Source organism: Dipodomys merriami, unplaced genomic scaffold (assembly GCF_024711535.1).
Source record: "Dipodomys merriami isolate MVZ:Mamm:240054 unplaced genomic scaffold, mDipMer1.0.p SCAF_16, whole genome shotgun sequence".
Lineage (NCBI taxonomy): Eukaryota > Metazoa > Chordata > Mammalia > Rodentia > Heteromyidae > Dipodomys > Dipodomys merriami.
The window spans coordinates 8,361,357-8,379,907 of NW_027202937.1; the positions used below are offsets into that span (position 1 = coordinate 8,361,357).

An 18,551-nucleotide genomic window follows, 5' to 3' on the forward strand; every position below is an offset into this window, starting at 1 on the left:
TGGGCTGCACCAGGGCTGAGCTGAGGCCCCGGCCTCTGAGTGCTGATGAGCCCAGCCGAGCCCAGCCCGTCCCAGCCCAGCCCACTCGGGGCCTAGAGGAAGTGTTTAACACAGTCCACCTTCACTACATAAATGAAAGATAGGGAATAAGATTTAATCATTGTTAGAAGTCTAGGTCACCTTTTAGATTAACCAATTCTCAAAATTCAATGCTGAGACAGTGTCTGGCACGTAGCTGGGTCTCAAACCTGTTGACAGAATGAAGGAAGCTTTGATAAGTCTGCTAGCAACAATGAAATATGGGACCCTTACAGAGGCTTACGGTAGGGCCAGGCATTGGTAGTACACAGCAGATAGGACTTAGAAAAGTGGCACTTCTTCCTTCCTTCCTTCCTTCCTTCCTTCCTTCCTTCCTTCCTTCCTTCCTTCCTTCCTTCTTCTGGGATTTGGTCTTGGGGCCTTGTACTTGCTAAGTCATCACTTTTCCATTTGAGCTGCATCTCTAGCCCCTTCAAATAGCATCTCATATTTTTGCTGGGATTGGTCTTGGACAGTGATCCTCCTATCTATGCCTCAATTTAGCTGGAACAAAAGGAATGCACCACCAGGCCCAGCTCTATTGGCTCTTGTACTTGGAGTTGCTGGGATTATAAGCATCAAGCACTGTACTTCACCCTTCTTTTTAAAATTTTATTTAAAAAAACCAAAATAAAATTTTATTTATTAAAAAAATGGTCAACCAGGCGCTGTTGGCTTATGCCTGTCATCCTAGCTACTCAGGAGGCTGAGATCTGAGGATTGCAGTTGAAAGTCAGCAGGGGCAGGCAAATCCATGAGGCTCTTATCTCTACCCACCAGAAAACTGGAAGTGGTGCTATGGTTCAAGTGGTAGAGCACTCACCTTGAACTGAAGAGCTCAGGGACAGCGCCCAGGCCCAGAGTTCAAGCCCTACTACCAACAAAAAAAAAAGTGTTGGTCATGGGGCTTGAACTCAGGAGCATGGGCACTGTCCCTGAGCTCTTTTGCTCAAGGCTAGTGCTCTACCACTTGAGCCACTTGAACCACAGCTTTACTTTCAGCTTTTGGTGTTCTACTTTCCTGCCTGGGCTGGCTTCAAACCACAACAATCCTCAGATCTCAGCCTCCTGAGTAGCTAGGATTACAGGTGTGAGCCACTGGTGCCTGGCTTAAAACTCTGGCTTTATAAAACCTCTGAGAATGTTCTCTCAAGATTCACAGTGGTCCTGCCTAGGAATAGGAAGATTTGGAAACAGCTTCCCAATTCACCTTTTGTCTACAGGTCCAGAAACAGGTGTATCCCATCAACGACCTTCCATTCTATGTCCCATCCCAGGAGCGCCAGAGGGAGCGGAGGGTGAGGAGTGGCAAGACTGCCTTTCCCCTGGCCCTGTGTTTCTCCTGAAGGCTTGTTTACAACTCCACGGACTTGTTTTCTGATCATTGGTTTCTCCTTGGGACCTGAGTTCAATAAGGAAGTTGTTAGCTGAAACTCTTCCCTGGCCCCTCCCTGGAGTCCCTGAGCAGGGGAAGCTGCCCCGAGAGGGGCGGTGACAGGTGAGCAGGTGGCCGGCCCTTGATGCTCTTGATTGGCTGTTGATGAGCTCAGTTCTGGCAGATATGATATAACTGCTCAAGGCATGAGCAAACTTACCAAGAGGGCTAGGAACGCCTCCTCCAGGAAAGGGCTCAAGACCCTCAGAAACTCCAACTTCCAGCCCGCAGCGACTACAGCATCGTGCTCTGGAGGTGGGAGCCAAGGTGAACCGGGACCGGAGCCACTTCCGTGGGCCAAGGTTGGTGTGACGCTCCCCATTCCTTCCAGGGCTGGAGCCCCGCGGGGAGGCATCTACAAGTCCTGAAGGGAGGAGAGACTTAGGGTCTGACCCTAAGTCCGGCCCCCCATTTTCAGAGAAGAGGGGATAGGATATAGTGACTCCGTCTCAATGAGGAATTCTGAGCTAGCTTAGACTATGAATCTCTGAATGCAAGTCCCAATCGTTTTATCATTAGCTGCTACCTTGAGCAAGGGAATTTCACTTCTGTGGGCCTCTCCCATGGTTGGTTTCCCCATAGAACATTTAATAGGGTGAGATACAGACTTCATAGAAGGTGGAGCTGGTCCTGGATAGAGGACATGGTGAGGAGACACAAACTCTCAGTTAGGAAGGGAAAGGAGCAGTGATCATGTTTAGGGTTCTCCATCTCTCCATCTCTGGGGATGTGACTCTGGGTCACATCCCCAGAGTCCAGCTGGGTCTGCTCCACAGCACCTGAAGGCTTACCACTGGGCAGTTCATGCCTTGGAGTGTCAGAGTTCTGAAAAGATGAAAAACAGTCTCACTGAGCATGGTGACACATGCCTTTAATCCCGTCACTGGAGAAGCTAACGCAGGAGGAGCTAGAGTTCAAGGCTAGCCAAGGGTACATAGACTTTGTCTCACAAAACAAACGAAGCTAACCAATCTACAATCCCACCAACCAAACAGAAAACAACAAAAAGCTCCTACGTTCTGGAAAACAGGTGCTGGGTGACAGAAAGTTTGTTTGGTGGGGACAAGGAGGAGCAGGCAGCTGACCAGGCCCTACCGCTTTCCTTGGAGCTGTGGGTTGACCCAAGCTGAGCCCATACTCCCTGCGGAGCCACGAGCCTGCTTGGAGATCCTAGAACCTGAGGCTGGGGCAGGGGAGGCCCTGATGCTGAGCGCAGAGACCTGGCCGGAAGTCCTGCCCACCCCACTCAGCATTAGTGAATGATGGGCAGCTGGGCAGCAGCTAGACAGGGTAGCCAGGTGGGATGGATCTAACCAGAACACGGCGGCGGCGGCGGCACCCACAGGCCTGGGAAATTGGGGTGATAGGCAGAGCAGAGAGGACATGTGGGGCGAGGGGTCCTCCTCTCGTGTGACCCCCCACCCCAACTTCTGCCCAGCCTCAAAAGCCAGACTTGCCGCAGCGCATTGTTCTAGCTTGAAGGACCTCACGCAGACCTGGGCTTATCCAAGATGGCAGCTCCCTGCCACCCTGTGGTTAGCCCCTTCAGGGGGAGTTACCAGCGGGACCAGTGGACACAGGCCATTTTTTTTATAGGGGGTGCAGGCATCTTCTGCTGGGTAAATACAGGCACGTGACTGTGCAGGTCACAGTAGTGTGTGTGTGTGTGTGTGTCTGTGTCTGTGTGTCTGTGTCTGTCTGTCTGTCTGTCAGCATGAACCAGCAAGTTTGCTCACCTCTGTGTGCGCTCTTTCTCTGTCCCACAAACACTGAGGTCTCTCTGACTAGGGCAGGGTGGTGGAGGACAGCGGGGGGCACGCTAGCCTCGTCCTCTCTTGTGGGACTTCAGAGGTAGACAGGGAAGATGGCAAATGGCAGGCTTGAGACAGAAAACACTGGATTTTTACCTTGAGTGTGATGTGTGTCTGTAGGCGTGAACTGGGTCTACACATGTGTGCTACACATACTGTCCCCGGAAGCTGCCGCAAGGGTGGGTGGCAGGTGGGCCTCGGTGCAATGCCTACTGCGGGCAGGACAGGGCGGAGGAGGGCGGGGCCTCTCTCTAGGAAACCGTATGTCTGGTCCCAGTCAGAGGCATGGTGGAGACCCGATACAGATGAGGTCAATGTTTAGAAAATGGACCAAACACAGCCACGTGCTTGGGAAAAATGGGTGAACTTCCTGCTGCCAGGTTGCCTCTTGCTTGGTGGTGGTGGTTAAATGTGTCACCAGGATGTCAGGTCTCAGACGTCCTGTGATTGCCCGTCACCTGGCTGATCCTGGCCTCATTTGGACTTTGCTCAGCAATGACCTCTGTGCAGGTGATAAACATGCCGCTGGGCACCGGGTTCCATGCCAAGAAGGCACGCCCAGGGCGCTCTCCCGGTTTCTGGTCTAGCCCTGGGTGGGATTCTCCCAGAATCAAGGTCATCTGTGGCTGTGCACTTTGCACACACAAGGGAAAGAGTAGGGAGAAAGAGAAAGTCTTAGCCAGGAGCCAGTGGCTCACGCCTATAATCCCAGCCACTCAGGAAGCTCAGATCTGAGCATCATGGTTCAAAGCCAGCCCGGGCAAGGAACTTCCATGAGACTCTCATCTCCAATAAGTGACTCAAAAAAGCTGGAAGTGGTGCCGTGGGTCAAGTGGAAGAGCGCTCACCCTGAGCAAAAGAGGCTCAGGGACAGCACCCAGCCCGAGTTCAAGCCTCAGGATTGGCCAAAACAAACAAGAAAGAAAAAGAAAGTCTTGCTGTGATGAATTTCAGACTTGGACATCTAGGAAGAAGTCAGGGTGGTTGACACAGCAGAGGTAGGGGTTGGTCATATCAATCTTGTCGGCTAATGTTACCATCCCACTCTACCTGTCCAGAGAGAGCACTGCAGAGGCAAGAGGACCACCCACCCTGGACTGGAACTGGAAAAGAGCTTCCAGAACATTCCAGAGGTTAGAGGCAGACGAAGGTAGAGTGATCTACAAAAGGTAGATCGCCATCCTTGAGCAAAAAAAAGAACAGTGTCCAGGCCCTGAGTTCAAGTCCCTAGACCAAAACACTCTTCTATCTACCCCCTCTCCCCCCAAAAAAATCCTTTCTTTGAAGGGTCAATGCAAGGGGTTGGAGCCATCCTGTCATGTCTGCTCAGAGCCCCAGCCTGCTTGGTTTGAGGACCAGGCGTCCTGGTTTTTGTATACACTGTACATCTTTCTCCTGACTGTATCTCTAACATAGAGGATCATTTCTTGGTACAGGAGCGGGGTACCGGTGGCTCACGCCTGTAATCCTAGCTACTTGGGAGGTTGAGATCTGAGGATTGTGGTTCGAAGCCAGCCCAGCCCAGCCACATCTGATACCCAACAGTGCTGTGGTACCCAAGGGCCAGCTGGGGTTGTAGCGCCACCTTGGGGCTGGGAGGAGGGAAGGCATGGTGTTGGCCCTTGCCACCTTTATGTCTCCCTGTGCTATTCTCATGTTTCCATGTATCCCACACATATGGAATTACAATGACAGATTCTGGGGCTTGAACTTGGGGCCTGGGTGTTATCTAGCTTTTTCACTCAAGGGTGGTACCTGACCACTTGAGCCATAGCTCCACTTCCAGCTTCTTGGTGGTTAATGGAAGATCGTTTCACAGACTTTCCTGCCTGGGCTTTGAACTATGATTCTCAGATCTCAGCCTCCTGAGTGGCTAGGATCACAGGTGTGAGCCACCGGTGTTCAGCCGGCCACAATGATAGATTTTTCTTTTTTTGCTTTGTGTGAATGTATTAGGAGGACACATTTTAGGTAAAGGCGAAGAATGGGATACAAATGTATAATCAATGTCCCAGGCCACTAAACGATACCGAGTCAGGGCCATGGGAGCCCCTGAGCTGTCCCAGGAGTGGACAGGGTGATCTCAGCCTGTTTCAGGTGAGCACACGGCCAGCCTCAGGGCACCACTGCCCAAGGCCCACACTGTGGAAGGGGTGGGCTTAGGCCTCTGACTCTGGCTGCCTGAGTTCCTTGCTGCTCACACCCAAATCCCTCTAACCCCGCAGCTCTACAACAATGCCAGTTCTCTTCAGTTCAGGGCTCAAAGCCAAGGTCCTGTCAGTGGAGTATGGGAAGGTGAGAGCTGGGTTTGATTTCTCCAGGAAGCTATGGTGTCCTCCAGGGACCAGCCGTGAGGTCCAGTTGAATTTCTCCTTTAGAAAATGGGGATGATGACGCTGTGCTCCTTTGGGGGAACATGTCGGCAGCCTTGGACAGTTGTCCCTGGGAGGGGACAGTTACTCACAGCAGGGCAGGGGGCGTGGGTCCTGGCCTTGGCCGTTCTCACCGGCCTTCCTAAGGGAGCTGTCTGTTTTGGTTGTAGCCCAATGGAGGACCGGAGGGGCCCAAGGAAGTCCCCGGCAGCTAGGCGAGCCGGGTCTCTGGACGGGTCACAGGCCCCCCGGAGGGACTCAGAGGCCGTGGCCTGCCAGTGCCTCTCCCTGCGCACCACCCCCCGCCAGCGGGCGCTTCGCCGGGTGGCCAGCGATGTGGCCAGATGTTCCGAGAGCCTCACTCTATCTGCAGAGGCCCAGGGCACTGTAGCTGCAGCCCTGGCTCCAGAGGAGATGAACGAGTTGGTCACCAGGGAGCAAAGGCCCTCCGAAGACTCCAAGAAGGACAAAGCCCAAGGGTGGGCCCAGCAGGGGTGGATGAAGAGCATTCTGAACTTCCTCCTCCTCAGGACAGGCTCTGAGGAACCCAAAGACAAGACCCATAGGAAGCCTAAGTGGAAGGAGGAGCCCACTGAGCCCTCAGAGGCTGCAGAGGATCCAGCCCTCAGGAAGAAAGCCCAGGACAAGAAAGCCAACCGCAAGAAACACAGGAAACATGATTCTGAAGAAATCCTTGGGGCCCCCAACCAGGTGGCCAGAGGCCAAGAGGTTGGGGTACCTGTGGAGGCTGACCGGGGCTTGGCTTGCAGGGGTGAGCAGACTGAACGGTCCCTTTCCAGACCCCACTGCCCAAGGCCTGGGTGTCTCTCAACAGAGGGGACAGGGAGGTTGGGAATATTTTTCTAACACAGAGCAGCGCTGTGGCTGAGCACTAGAGATCGAGCCACTCCAGACTCCACTGTGGTGGGCTGTGTGGTCTGGGGCTGGGGACTTTCCTCTGGGAGCTTCCATTTTATTATTATTATTCTAATCCACTCAATGGAGATAAAACAGTTGATGTGGCAAGGGGTGAGCTGGCCCAACCCTTGCACTGTTACATGCTATTAACTCTGAGGTGCCCGGATGAGGACCAGGAAGTAGGAAGGGGCTGGGATGGGGGAGCCCTTCCTATCACACCAGTGATCCATAAATGGCTGCTGAGGTGCTGGTCCTAGACTTGGCTCTAGCCTTGGCTCCTTTGGGCCTAAACTTGCAGTAGGGGGTTGTGTGAGTGATTGTTCCCTGTAGCCTTTGGTCCTGAGATCCTTCTCAGGCCAACTTTGGGGTCCTAGAGTAAAAGTCCTCCATTTGCTGTGGTGCCAGGCACCAGTGGCTCACACCTGTAATCCTAGCTACTCAGGAGGCTGAGATCTGAGGATCATGGTTCAAAGCCAGCCTGGGAAAGAAAGTTTGTGAGACTCTTCAATTAACTATCAGAAAACCGGAAGTGGGTGTGTATGGCTCAAAGTGGTAGAGTGTTAGCTTTGTGTGAAAGAACTTGGGGACAGTGCCCAGGTCCTGAATTCAAACTCCATGATGCCCTGACTTGAGCAGCCCCTTTGCCATGGAAATCTTGGCACGTGTCTGGCGTTTGGGATGGGCGGGGGGGGGGGGAAGGCAGCAGGCCCCCCCTGAGCTGTGGGTGACAAGAGTCTCAGGAGAACCGCTGATCTGTCTCCTATCTGCTGTGTTCCAGGTACTCAAGATTCTGATGGCCACCAACCCCTGCCCGTCGAAGGGTGCAGTGCTAGACTCTTGGACATCTCTCCCCAGGCTTCAGGCCCCCCGCCAAAGGAGGACCCCAAAAAGCCTGACCGTGAGTGCCAATCCTCAGAGTCCTTTCTGCCTGCCACCAGGTGGCCATCACCGAATAAGAGCGCTTGCTCTGTGTCATCTCTGAGACCCGGGAGGGTGGTTCTGAGAACACACGGGCTGCTCCTTCACACCTGTCCTGTGGCTCTGACCACAGATGGCTTCACAGACGGGAATCTTAGGAACTGAACCGTGTGCTGGCAAAGGCTCCTGGTCTTAGGTGTTCCTGGTGATAGGATTTTGTTTTCAATCTTTCAGGATTTATATCATTTGAAAATATATAGAAGTGTCAGCCAGACACTAATAAGTTATAAGCCTACTTACTCAGGAGGCTGGGACCTGGAGCACCACAGCCCAAAGCCAGCCTGGGCTTTCTTTGATTAACCAGCAAAAAGCTGTACTGGACGCATGGCTCAAAGGGCAGGGCACCTGCTGTGAGCAAGGAAGCTGAGCAAGCAAGAGGCCCTGAGTTCAAGATCAAGATCAAGTACTGGCATAAAACAAGTGTGTGTGTGTATGTAGATAGATAGATTAAAAAGTAAATGTGGGTATAGCAGTTCAGTGGTAAGGAGTTTGATTATCATGTAATAGGCCCTGAATTCATTCAGCAACATGGTAAAATAGAATAAGAAAAAAGAGGGGCTTGGAAGGTGGCTCAGTGGTAGAGCACTTGCCTTGCATGCCTGAGGCCCTGGGTTCGATTCCTCAGTACCACATACGCAAAAAGAAAAAAAGCCGGAAGTGGTGCTGTGGCTCAAGTGGTAGAGCGCTAGCCTTGAGCTGAAGAGCTGAGGGACAGCGCCCAGGCCCAGAGTACAGGCCTCACGACCGGACCCAAAAAAAAAAAAAAAAAAATAAGAAAAAAGATACATATATATAGAAGGAAAGAATAGAAAACACAAAATTACTTTGTGTGTGGTGTGTGGGTGTGGGTGTGTGTCTGCACACATGCATGCACACACAGGCATACATGCATGTATGTGCTTGTACTCAGGGACTTGTGCTCTGGCTTAGCTTTTTTTTTTTTTGGTCGGTTGTGGGGCCTGAACTCTGGGCCTGGGTGCTGTCCTTCAGTTCAAGGCTAACACCCTACCCCTTGAACCACAGTGCCACTTCTGATTTTTTTCTGCTTATGTGGTGCTGAGGAATCGAACCTAGGGCCTCATGCATGCAAGGCAAGCACTCTACCACTGAGCCAACTTCCCAGCCCTGGCTTAGCTTTTTGACTCAAGGCTGGTGCTCTACTACTTGAATCATACCTTCACTTCTGGTTAACTGGAGATACTCATAAACTGTCTGGCCTCGTCTGGCTTTGAATCACACTCCTAGATCTCAGCCTCTTGAGTAACTCAGATTACAGGTGTGAACTACCAGTGTGACTAATACATGTAATTTCTAGCTGCCAGTTTTCTTCACATGTATAATTTGTTGCAGAGCCATTTTAGGCTAAAACGATGCTTCCTTTCTAAACACTTACGCACCTGACCTTAAGCACAGCCTCCTACATAACCACAATACCACTGCGACATCTAATCAATCAATTATAATAATTACTACTATTATTAGAATTCTCCATTCCTCCAATTCCCTTGAGAAGAATGGCCATAGTTTACAAGCTAGGAGAGAAGGGATCCATGCAGGTAATGGAAAAGCATTTAGTTTGGTGTTTCTGTAGATTATTGAGACTTTACAGTTAATTGTTTTCTCCCCTGAGATGGAGTGGAAAGCAGGAATTTAAACAGGATTTGTGGGAGAAGGGGTGGGTGGATGAGAGGCAGCAGGCGGACCAAGGAGTCTTATTTGCATCTCTTCTTGTGTAAACCTTCAGCCAGCGGCTAGCAGAGGGCAGGTTGGGCACAGTGCCCTTGAATAAGGTTGACTGGGGATCAAAGAAACCATTTCTGTTGTTTGTGGTGGAGGTGCCCTTGGGGCAGCTGTGTCACAGGCCTGGGACAGCCTTCCCTGTCCCCCTTAGTTAAGCAGCAGGTTGGAAGGGCAGTGTTAGCTCTCCAGGAGTTCCCAGCCCCTTCTCTCATCCCACGATCCTGCAGCCTGGGAGGCAGGCAGGGCCGGGAGGGTCTGCATTTCCCAGGGAAGAAATGAAGGCCCAAATTGGGTTGAGAGGCCACCCAAAGCCCCTCAATCACCAAACCCCAAGTGGATGCCCACAGATTGGCCAGTTTCTTGCATCCAAAGTCATGCTTTGGCTCTGAATCTCGCCCCCCCCCTTCCCCTCAGCCATCTTCCAAGTCTCTCTGAGATGGGGTTAGTTCCCTCCTATGGCCTGAGGCATTTTGGGCCTCTCACTTGGTATAAAAGGCCCAGGTTGGGCTAGGCAGTGGTGGCTCATACCTGTAGTCCTAGCTACTCAAGAGGCTGAGATTTAAGCATCATGGTAGCCTGGGTAGGAAAGTCCATGAGACTCTCATCTCCAATTAACCATCAAGAAACCAGAAGTGGGGCTGGGAAGGTGGCTCAGTGGTAGAGCGCTTGCCTTGCATGCATGAGGCCCTGGGTTCAATTCCTCAGCACCACATAAGCAAAAAGAAAAAAGCCGGAAGTGGCGCTGTGGCTCAAGTGGTAGAGCGCTAGCCTTGAGCTGAATTGCTGAGGGACAGCGCCCAGGCCCAGAGTTCAGGCCCCATGACTGGACCCCCCCAAAAAAAAAAAAAGAAACCAGAAGTGTAGCTATTGCTCAAGCAGTAGAGTAAAAAAACCTAAGGGACTGTACCCAGGCCCTGAGTTTAAGCCTTAGGAGTGGTGTGTGTGTACAAACACATACCTACATCGCCCCCCCTCCCAACCACAATCCAGGTTGGTATGAGAAGTTGGGGATGGGGTGTGTGTGTTGGAAAATGCTCTGTGCATTTAGGGATGACAAGTGAGAGTGGCGTGTGTTTAGGGGTGACAGGCGTGGTGCTCTCTTACAGAGGACGCGGTCATCTGGATGATTGTGGAGTTGCTCAAGGAAGTAGGAGACCAGTTGGAGGAGGAGGTGAGGAGCAAGGGGCGGAGCGAGTCCCTCCCCTCCCCCTCCCCCCTGCAGCCTGGGGCCCTCTCCCTGTTGGAACCCCACCTGGCCTTTCAGTCCCTGCTCCCCCTTCCTCCCTCCCTGCTCCCCCCCATCCTCCTATGCTCAGGGCTCTCCTCACCCGGGCCACTCCTTCCCTTGCCTCCAGATGAGAGGCCTGACTCAGTTTCTCTCTTTTCTCCCCCCAGCAACCACAGATCCCTCAGCTAGAACTGGCTCCACAAAACCGGGGGCCAGCCCTCAGGAAAAAATCTCAAGATAAAAAGTCCAGCCTCAAGAAAGCCTTTTCTCTTAAGAAGCCTGGTTCTGAGGTGCCCAGGAGAGTGTGCCCTGCGGACACCGACACGGCCAGCCCCCAGGCCCGGCCCCCCAGGAGGCCCAGCTTCCTGCCGCTGTGTGTCGGTGGCCAGCGCCTCTCCTCCTCCAGCAGCCCCGGTGAGTGAGCTGGGCGGGGCTCTGGGCGTTGCCACGGCAACAAGGCAGCAGCCTCCCGCTCTGGACTCTTTCCAGGGTTGGGATTGGCCACGTAGAGGGCACTGGTCCCCCTTGGGGCTTTCATGCTTGGCTCTGAGCGATCGGGGGAGGGTCAAGGAATGCCAGCTTGTCACATGTCACTCACGCCACACACGCTGGCACCTATACCTTTGACAGGGATGGCACTGAGCTCTCTCTCTCTCCAGCCATCCTCCTCTCTGCACCCTCCACTTCAGAGGCTGGAATATTCAGGAAGGTCCTTCCCCCATGCCACGGAAGCAGCACCTGCTAGTTATCTTGTAGATCAGGGTTCCTGGGGAGAGGAGAGAGGAAAGCAGCCATGGAGAAGCTCCATCTTGGCTCCTAAACCAGAAGCCAGGCCAGGCCACAGCCCAGCAGGGTGGGGTGGGGGGATTCCTTGGGGGGGGCAGGTGGCCCTAGTGTCATCCCCTGTTAGGTCCGCACCAGCCGCTGGGCCCACCTAACACACCCACCCTTCCATTCCGCTTCCCAGACACAGAGGGACCTGGAGTCCACGAGGCGCTGTGTGTGGACGGCGAGGGTCCCAGGGCCCCTGAGCCTCCCTGCCAACGCAAACACCAGGGAGCCGCCGAGGAGCCGACGCTGGACAGAGCCGCCGAATCCAGTCAGTACCCCTCCTTTCCTCAAAGATTTTTTGCAAGAAGAATCGGGGAGAGGCAGCGTGTGGAGACCTCTCTCTGGGGGCTGCAGGCAGCTCAGGGGTGGCTGGGGGCAGCGCCACCGCTCCTGTCTGAGCCTCTGTTACCCACACTGCTGGCCTCCGTGAGGCCGACCTCCGGTGATGACGTGGGGGTGGGGCGCTGCCTGTGGCCAGGCCTCCGGAGATGGGGTGCTCTGTAGGGCCTGGGTCTCAGTGTGAGCTCATGTGAACACAGGCAAGTCACTTTGTCCCTGGACTGGCCGTAGTTTCCTCATCTGCAAGCTGGGGGCCATCATAACCCCTTCTTCCTAGGGTTGCTTGAGATACTCAAACAATTAAGGCCTTCCAAGCACCTAGGGTAGTACTGGCTAGAGGCTGGTTTAACAAGTACTAACCAGTAGCAGGGGTGAAGTTCTGATCAGGACCCTCGGGGCCCCCAGGGAGCCACGTGGCATAGAAGAACTTCACTAAACACTCTGCTCGTGTGTGTGTGTGTGTGTGTGTGTGTGTGTGTGTGTGTGTGTGTGTGTGTGTGTGTGTGTGTGTGTGTGTGTGTGTGTGTGTGTGTGTGTGTGTGTGTGTGTGTGTGTGTGTGTGTGTGTGTGTGTGTGTGTGTGTGTGTGTGTGTGTGTGTGTGTGTGTGTGTGTGTGTGTGTGTGTGTGTACAGATCTTGGGGTTTTGAACTCAGGGCCTGGACACTATTCCTACACATTTTGGCTCAAGGCTAGCACTCTACCACTTGAGCCACAGCTCACTTCCAGCTTTTTTTTTTTTTGGAGTTAATTGGACATAAGAGTCTCACAGACTTTTCCTGCTGGGGCTGCTTCCAACTATGATCTTCAGATCTCAGGAACTGGGATTACAGGCGTGAGCCACCAGTGGACATCTAACTAACACTATGGTCTTTTGTAGGAGAATTCATGCAGAAGATCCTTGCCCTGCTGCAAGATGCTGAGGAGCTGGAGGGGGAGCAGGTGGGGAAGTCATTCCCAGAGGCCCCTGTCCCTCTCTTGGAACCCCCACAGTACTTCTCCCCATCTCCCCTCTTTCCTTAGTCTCCCCCCATCTCCCCCCCCCACCAGACTTCACACATCCCCAGTGCCCAATGCCATCTTCAGCCAGGTCACACCTTCTAGCCCACCTGATAATTCCTCAAAGCCAGAGAACTTGACTGTTTCTCTCTTTTCCCTTCCAGCAACCTCAAGCCCCGGAGGCAGAATTGGCTGTAGAAAAGCTGGCCCCAGCCTGCAGGAAGAGGTCCCAGGAGAAGAAGTCCAGCCTCCGGAGAGCCTTTTCTCATAAAAAACATGGGTCCAAGGAGCCCAAGAGAGGGAGTGCTGCTGACACCGCCAGCCCTGAGGTCCGGCCGCCCAGGAGGCCCAGCTTCTTGCCCCTGTGTGTTGGTGGCCACCGGCCCTCTATCTCCAGTAGCTCAGGTGAGCAGGCTGGCCCCGGGTTACCATAGTAACACAGGTTTCCCCTCCGGTCACCTTGGTGTTATTTACTTATATTCTCCTAGTACTGAGGCTTATACTCAGGGCCTGGGTGCTGTCCCTTTGTGCTCAAGGCTGGTGCTCTACCACCTGAGCCACAGCCCTACTTTAGGTTTTTGGTGGTTAATTGAAGATAAGATTCTCATAGATTTTCCTGCTTGGCTGGCTTTGAACTGCACCTCGAGCCTCAGATCTCAACCTCCTGAGTAGTTAGATTACAGGTGTGAGCTACTGGCACCCTGCCACAGCCACCTTAAGTTTGGGCAGAGTGGGGGAAGGGCCTCTGTTTTTTGGCACTGAGGAGTGAGGACTGTGGTAGTTGGTGATCCTGACATTTATGCAGTGCTCCTGTATGCTGCTGTCACCCATAACATTTCCCCACTCGCGGCCTGTGAGGCCCGGCCCGGGTTGCCGAGGGCCTATGACGGTCAGACCCGAGACTTGGCCCAACCTCTCAAATGCAGCCGAAGGGGAAGTGGCTCACTCGGTCTTTTGCTTTCTAACTGCTCCATGCCACGCTGGGAGGAGGCAGAGGGTGCAGAGCTCTGTGACCCTTCTGAGGTGGGGCAGGGCTGGGAGCCCCGGATCTGAGTCAGGTGGAGAGCCATCAGTTCTCTCGTCCTCAGATGCAGAAGGCTTGGAGACGTGGGCCACAGAAGCCGGACCACCTGGGGTGTCAGAGACCCCCTCCAGGACCAGAGGCCACACGCCAGACCGGGGACCTCAGCCAGAAGGAACCTGGGATCCTAGTTAGTATCCCCTTCCTCACCCCTGGCACAGCGTCCTGGTGCCTTTCTTCGGCACAGATACCATGGACTGAGGAGCAAGTAGCTCCAGGGGGAAGTTGAACTGCAGCTGCAAATACTCCGGAGAGAGGAGGGGCAGGGGCAAGGGCCGGGGCATGAACCCCCTTTAATGACGGGGACTGCAGGGCAGAGCTGCAGCTGAGAGTGTTTCTCAGGAGGGCAGAGAAGGCTGTGCATTCTGTAAGTGCCGATCTAACCGCCCACACTGGTTTCCTCTAAAATCCTAGCTTGATCCGCCCTCATAGTCAGTGGCTATGAGGCTAGCCAACTAGCCTGGGGCCGGGGAAGGAAGCCCCAATGTGTAGCATCTGTAGAACCCAGTGCTGTGATCTCAGGCTGCCCACACTTGGCGATGCCCGCTGCAAACAGGCGGGCCCTCACCTGGGCCAGTACCTGTGGCCATGGTGCGTGTCCCCCTCGCCTCCCAGTTAACTGCTCTGGGTCCAAACCACCACTGCTGACATGGGCAGGCCTCAGTTTCTCATCAGGAGCCCCAGGTGGACCCGATTATTGCTACATAGCCATCCCAAATGAAGCTCTCCTGCTCTGCTGAGTTGTGACAGGCGCATGCGCTGTTGGGGCATTCCGTCATGGGGGGCTGGCATCACCCCGTGCGCAGCCCCTCATCTTTCTTTCTTTCCCCAGAGGAGCTGCTCATCTGCAGGCTGGTGGTGCTCCTCCAGGAGGTGGATGGCCAGCTAGGGAAGCAGGTGAGCTCTTGGCCCACTCGGGGCCCACCCACATGTCACCTACCCACTCCCCACCTCAATTAAGTCCAGGTCCCCACTTTGTCCCTCAACCTCCCCTGGGAATTCTTTTGCAAAATGAGGGACAAGAGTTTGTAAAAGAACACAATGTTTGCGGAGCTTCTCCACCAGCTCAGGCCTTTGCACGGTCTGAACCACTCATTTGCAGCTCAGCTCACATCCCAGCCCCTTGGAGCTCCCCCTCAGTCAAGCCTGTGGGCCGGCGGACCCTTCAGCATGTGGATCTCTAGTTCTTTTGTTGGCCAGTGTTGGACTTTGATCTCAGGGCCTCACATTTGCAGGCAGATACTCTTGTCACTTGAACCCCAGCCCCAGCTCTTTTGTTTTAGTTATTTTTTCAGATAGGGTCTCAAGCTTTTGTCCTGACCAGTCTTGGACTGCAATCCTCCTACAACTGCCTTCCAAGTAGCTGGGATTACAGGTATACACCACCACACCAGGTTCTAGTTCGTTTAGTGTGTGGATTGTCCTTCTCTCTGCTCAAAAAACAAAAACAAACACCCAGTCTCCCTAGAGAGACACATACAGGACAGGTCCTATATGAAGACGGGGTGTCAGTACCCATCTCCACCTCCTGTTCAACCCCTAGTCACCAGCATCTACATCCCTTTGCCTGAGGAACCAGAGCAAAATTAGCCAGGCAAAATCAGCACTTCCCTAACCGCCTCCACCAGTTTCTGATAGAAGACCCCAATGGCTGTGTTGAAGACCCCAGCCCGTATGCCTGGAGGCACCCAAGCCTCAATGCCACCTGTGTGGCTGTTTTCCCACCCCGTCCTAGGTTCCATGTTTCAGGGATCACACAACATCTAAACCACCTGTATCCAGTTCCTGCCTCTGGGTGGGCGGGGCCTCAGGGCGAGAAATGAAACTCATTGGATGTTTCGCATGGACCATCTCACAGTCCTGGGGGAGGGGATTTCACCTCCATTTTACAGAGGGCCAAGCAGAGGCTCGGAGCGTTCACTCTAGAAGTGCAGGCCGTGTGCGGTGCTGACCTTCCTCTGTCCACCTCATCCTGGTGCTGAGGGCTGGACTTGGCACAATGGGTTCTGGGTGGCGGTGGGTGGAACGCACCTATCCCAGGGCTGTGAGGTGCCGGCCTGGCTGCACAGAGTGTGTATGTTAAGGGGGGGAATGGGGGACGGCACCAATGGCCTGCCTTCATTGCTGCTTCCAGATCCGGCGCCACCCCAGCTTTAAGAAGTTTTTTCACGAGTTCTCGGACAGCTCCCTCAAGAAGCTCGTGGCCACCCTGCAGAGGCAGCAAGGCCGCTCCTCCGCGGGCGCCGGCGGCGTGGCCAGACCCTCCCCGTTTGCTTTTGACCTGATGAATCAGCTGACCAGCCACCAGAGCCGAACCATCTGCAGCCTCATGGGCTCCAGGGGACACTGTAGTGGGCACAACTATGCCCAGTTCCCCACCAGGGAGGCCCAGCCGGTGAGAGGGGCAGGGAAGGGCCCCGACCTGAGGGGCCACGGGCCGTGGGGCATCTTCTCCCGTCCTCTGCTCCATCTGCACTGTTAAGGTTTGGTTCCAACGCCGCCTCCTCATGAGGTCCTTGGGGACAATTCTGATCAGCAGTGACATTCTTCCCTTCCCCGCCCCGAAAGCGCGCTGGCTTTGCCCCATACTGCTGTATTTTCTTTCTTCAGCTCTGCTGGCCAATCTTAGGTCCACGCTGACGTCTGCATGGAAACTGACTCTGGGAACACACATTTCACCAGATTTCAAGGGCTCTCCAGCTTAGCTTCCCCGCCACCTCCCCCCTCCCCTTTTATTGCCAGTCCTGGGGCTTGAACTTAGGGCCTGGGCACTATCCCTGAGCTCCTTTTGCTCAAGGCTAGCACTCTACCACTTGGGCCACAGTGCTACTTCTGGCTTTTTCTGCGTATGTGGTACTGAGGAATTGAGCCCAGGGCTTCATGCATGCTAGACAAGCCCTAAGCCACATTTCTGTATGTAGGAGGTGCCCTGGGACCAAGGCCTTCCTGCCAGGTCCCCATCTCTTGGAACACCTCTGCCTCCCTCTTCAGAAATAATTTCTGGAAGCATCTGGAGACATCTTCAGAGAGCTGGCTGACTGCCTAGAGTTGCATCTCCCCAGCACTCTGCTCATCCCTGGCATTTTGCGGGTGGGAATTGCACGGGACCTCAACGCTCTTTTCTCAGCCTCACTGTCCTTTCTTAGAGCTGAGGACATGAGCCTTCTTTGTCCCCTGGTGCAGGTTAGCTAATTGCTTAAGGAGTGATCTAAGATCTTTATAAAAGATAGTATGAGCCTGAGCCAGAGGCTGCACGCCTGTAATCCTAACTATTCAGGAGGCTGAAATCTGAGAATGGCAGTTTGAAGCCAAGAATGTCCGTGAGCCTCTTATTTCCAATTAATCACCAAAAGCTGGAAGTGGAGCTGTGGCTCAAGCTAAGGGATTGGTGTCCAGGCCATAAGTTCAAGCCCCAGTACTGGCACACGTGTGCGCGCGCACACACACGAACATAAACACTAGTTCCAGACCCTCCTCTCCTGTCCTGTCTCCGCCTCTGGCAAGCTTCCAGAAATGCTGGCTTTGACCAGTAAGGACCCTAGGAAGGATGGCAGGCCCCTGTGGGCACAGGAGCAGAGGCTGGCAGTATAGCTAGTGCTGGGCATTGATGGGCAATAAACAACCTGCTGTGTGTGTGTGTGTGTCTGTGTGTCTGTGTGTCTGGTGGCACAAATCAGTGGACTATGGCTAAAGTCTGTCTCCTCTTTCTCTTCCCAGAAGATCACAAATCTGGAGAGTATTCAAAGTCCAGACTGAAAGCTGCATCTTGTGCTCAAGTTCCCTTGGCAGCTTTGGCCAGGAGTCCTGAAAGGGGTCCCACAACATCCCAGTGCTGGGCTTCCCAAACACGCCTGGAGACGGAGCGGACAGCATGTATGCACACGTTGAAGTCGCACACCTTCTACAAGCTGGACACAGAGGCCATGCTGTGGGGGGGGGGAGAGGGGGAGCAGGGGACCTCTGACTGGTGGCCCCTGACCGGTGGCACAGCTTGTGTGCCACTCTGCCTTGCAGACCTGCCATTCAGCTGTCCTGAAGAGCACTCACTGACCTGTCCACAGCTGTTTGCTCGAAATGAGGCTTCGTTGTAGAAGTAATATGTGTCTGTGTGCATGCGCACACACTTGAATTCAGGGCCTATCCTTTTGCCTGTTTTTTTTTTTTTTTTTTTCCTCAAGGCTGGCATGCTACCACTTGAGCCACACTTCCACTTACTTTTTTTTTTTTTTTTTTTTTTTGTCGGTTATGGGGCTTGGACTCTGGGCCTGGGCACTGTTCTGCAGCTCTTCAGCTCAAGGCTAGCACTCTATCACTTGAGCCACAGCGCCACTTCCGGTTTTCTGGTGGTTAATTGGAGATAAGAGTCTCACAGACTCTCCTGCCCAGTCTAGCTTTGAACTGTGATCCTCAGATCTCAGCCTCCTGAGTAGCTAGGATGACAGGCGTGAGCCACCAGCATCTGACTTCCACTTCCTTTTGACTTTTCTTTTTTTGCTGGTTCCTTTCATTGGAGACAGAATCTCATGGTTTTTTCTGCTCAGGCTAGCTTTGAACCGAGATCTTCAGATTTCCACCTCCTGAATAACCAGGATGGCAGGTGTGAGCCACCCGCGCCTGGCTCAGCCGCTTTCAGAGCTTGACTCACGTGGGCAATTGACTTCCCATCCCTTGCTGCCAGCCATGTGTAGCTTGAGGGGCTGTGGACAAACTTGCGATTCCCTTTGACCATTGTCTGGAGCCTGT

The 18,551-nt window shown here is 53.8% G+C and overlaps 1 protein-coding gene across 1 annotated transcript; it reads left to right on the forward strand.

The window, feature by feature from the left end:
- Window positions 1–5,870: 5,870 nt before the first annotated feature.
- On the forward strand, window positions 5,871–17,722 carry Bnip5 (BCL2 interacting protein 5). The gene is made up of 11 exons (XM_070023504.1): window positions 5,871–6,468; window positions 7,393–7,512; window positions 10,439–10,503; window positions 10,728–10,974; window positions 11,528–11,659; window positions 12,609–12,670; window positions 12,892–13,132; window positions 13,816–13,938; window positions 14,641–14,705; window positions 15,943–16,203; window positions 17,526–17,722. The coding sequence occupies exons 1-11, from the start codon at window positions 5,871–5,873 to the stop codon at window positions 17,562–17,564; spliced, it is 1,953 nt and encodes a 650-aa protein (XP_069879605.1). The 3' UTR covers window positions 17,565–17,722.
- The last annotated feature ends 829 nt before the right edge of the window (window positions 17,723–18,551 follow it).

What these genes read in the sequence shown, in the direction of transcription:
- Bnip5 (XM_070023504.1), top strand. Translation starts at nt 5,871, where the DNA reads ATGGAGGACCGGAGGGGCCCAAGGAAGTCCCCGGCAGCTAGGCGAGCC. An exon ending in GAGACCAGTTGGAGGAGGAG is followed by an intron (nt 10,504 to 10,727) that starts GTGAGGAGCAAG and finishes TTCTCCCCCCAG; the next exon opens with CAACCACAGATCCCTCAGCT. An exon ending in CTCTATCTCCAGTAGCTCAG is followed by an intron (nt 13,133 to 13,815) that starts GTGAGCAGGCTG and finishes TCTCGTCCTCAG; the next exon opens with ATGCAGAAGGCTTGGAGACG.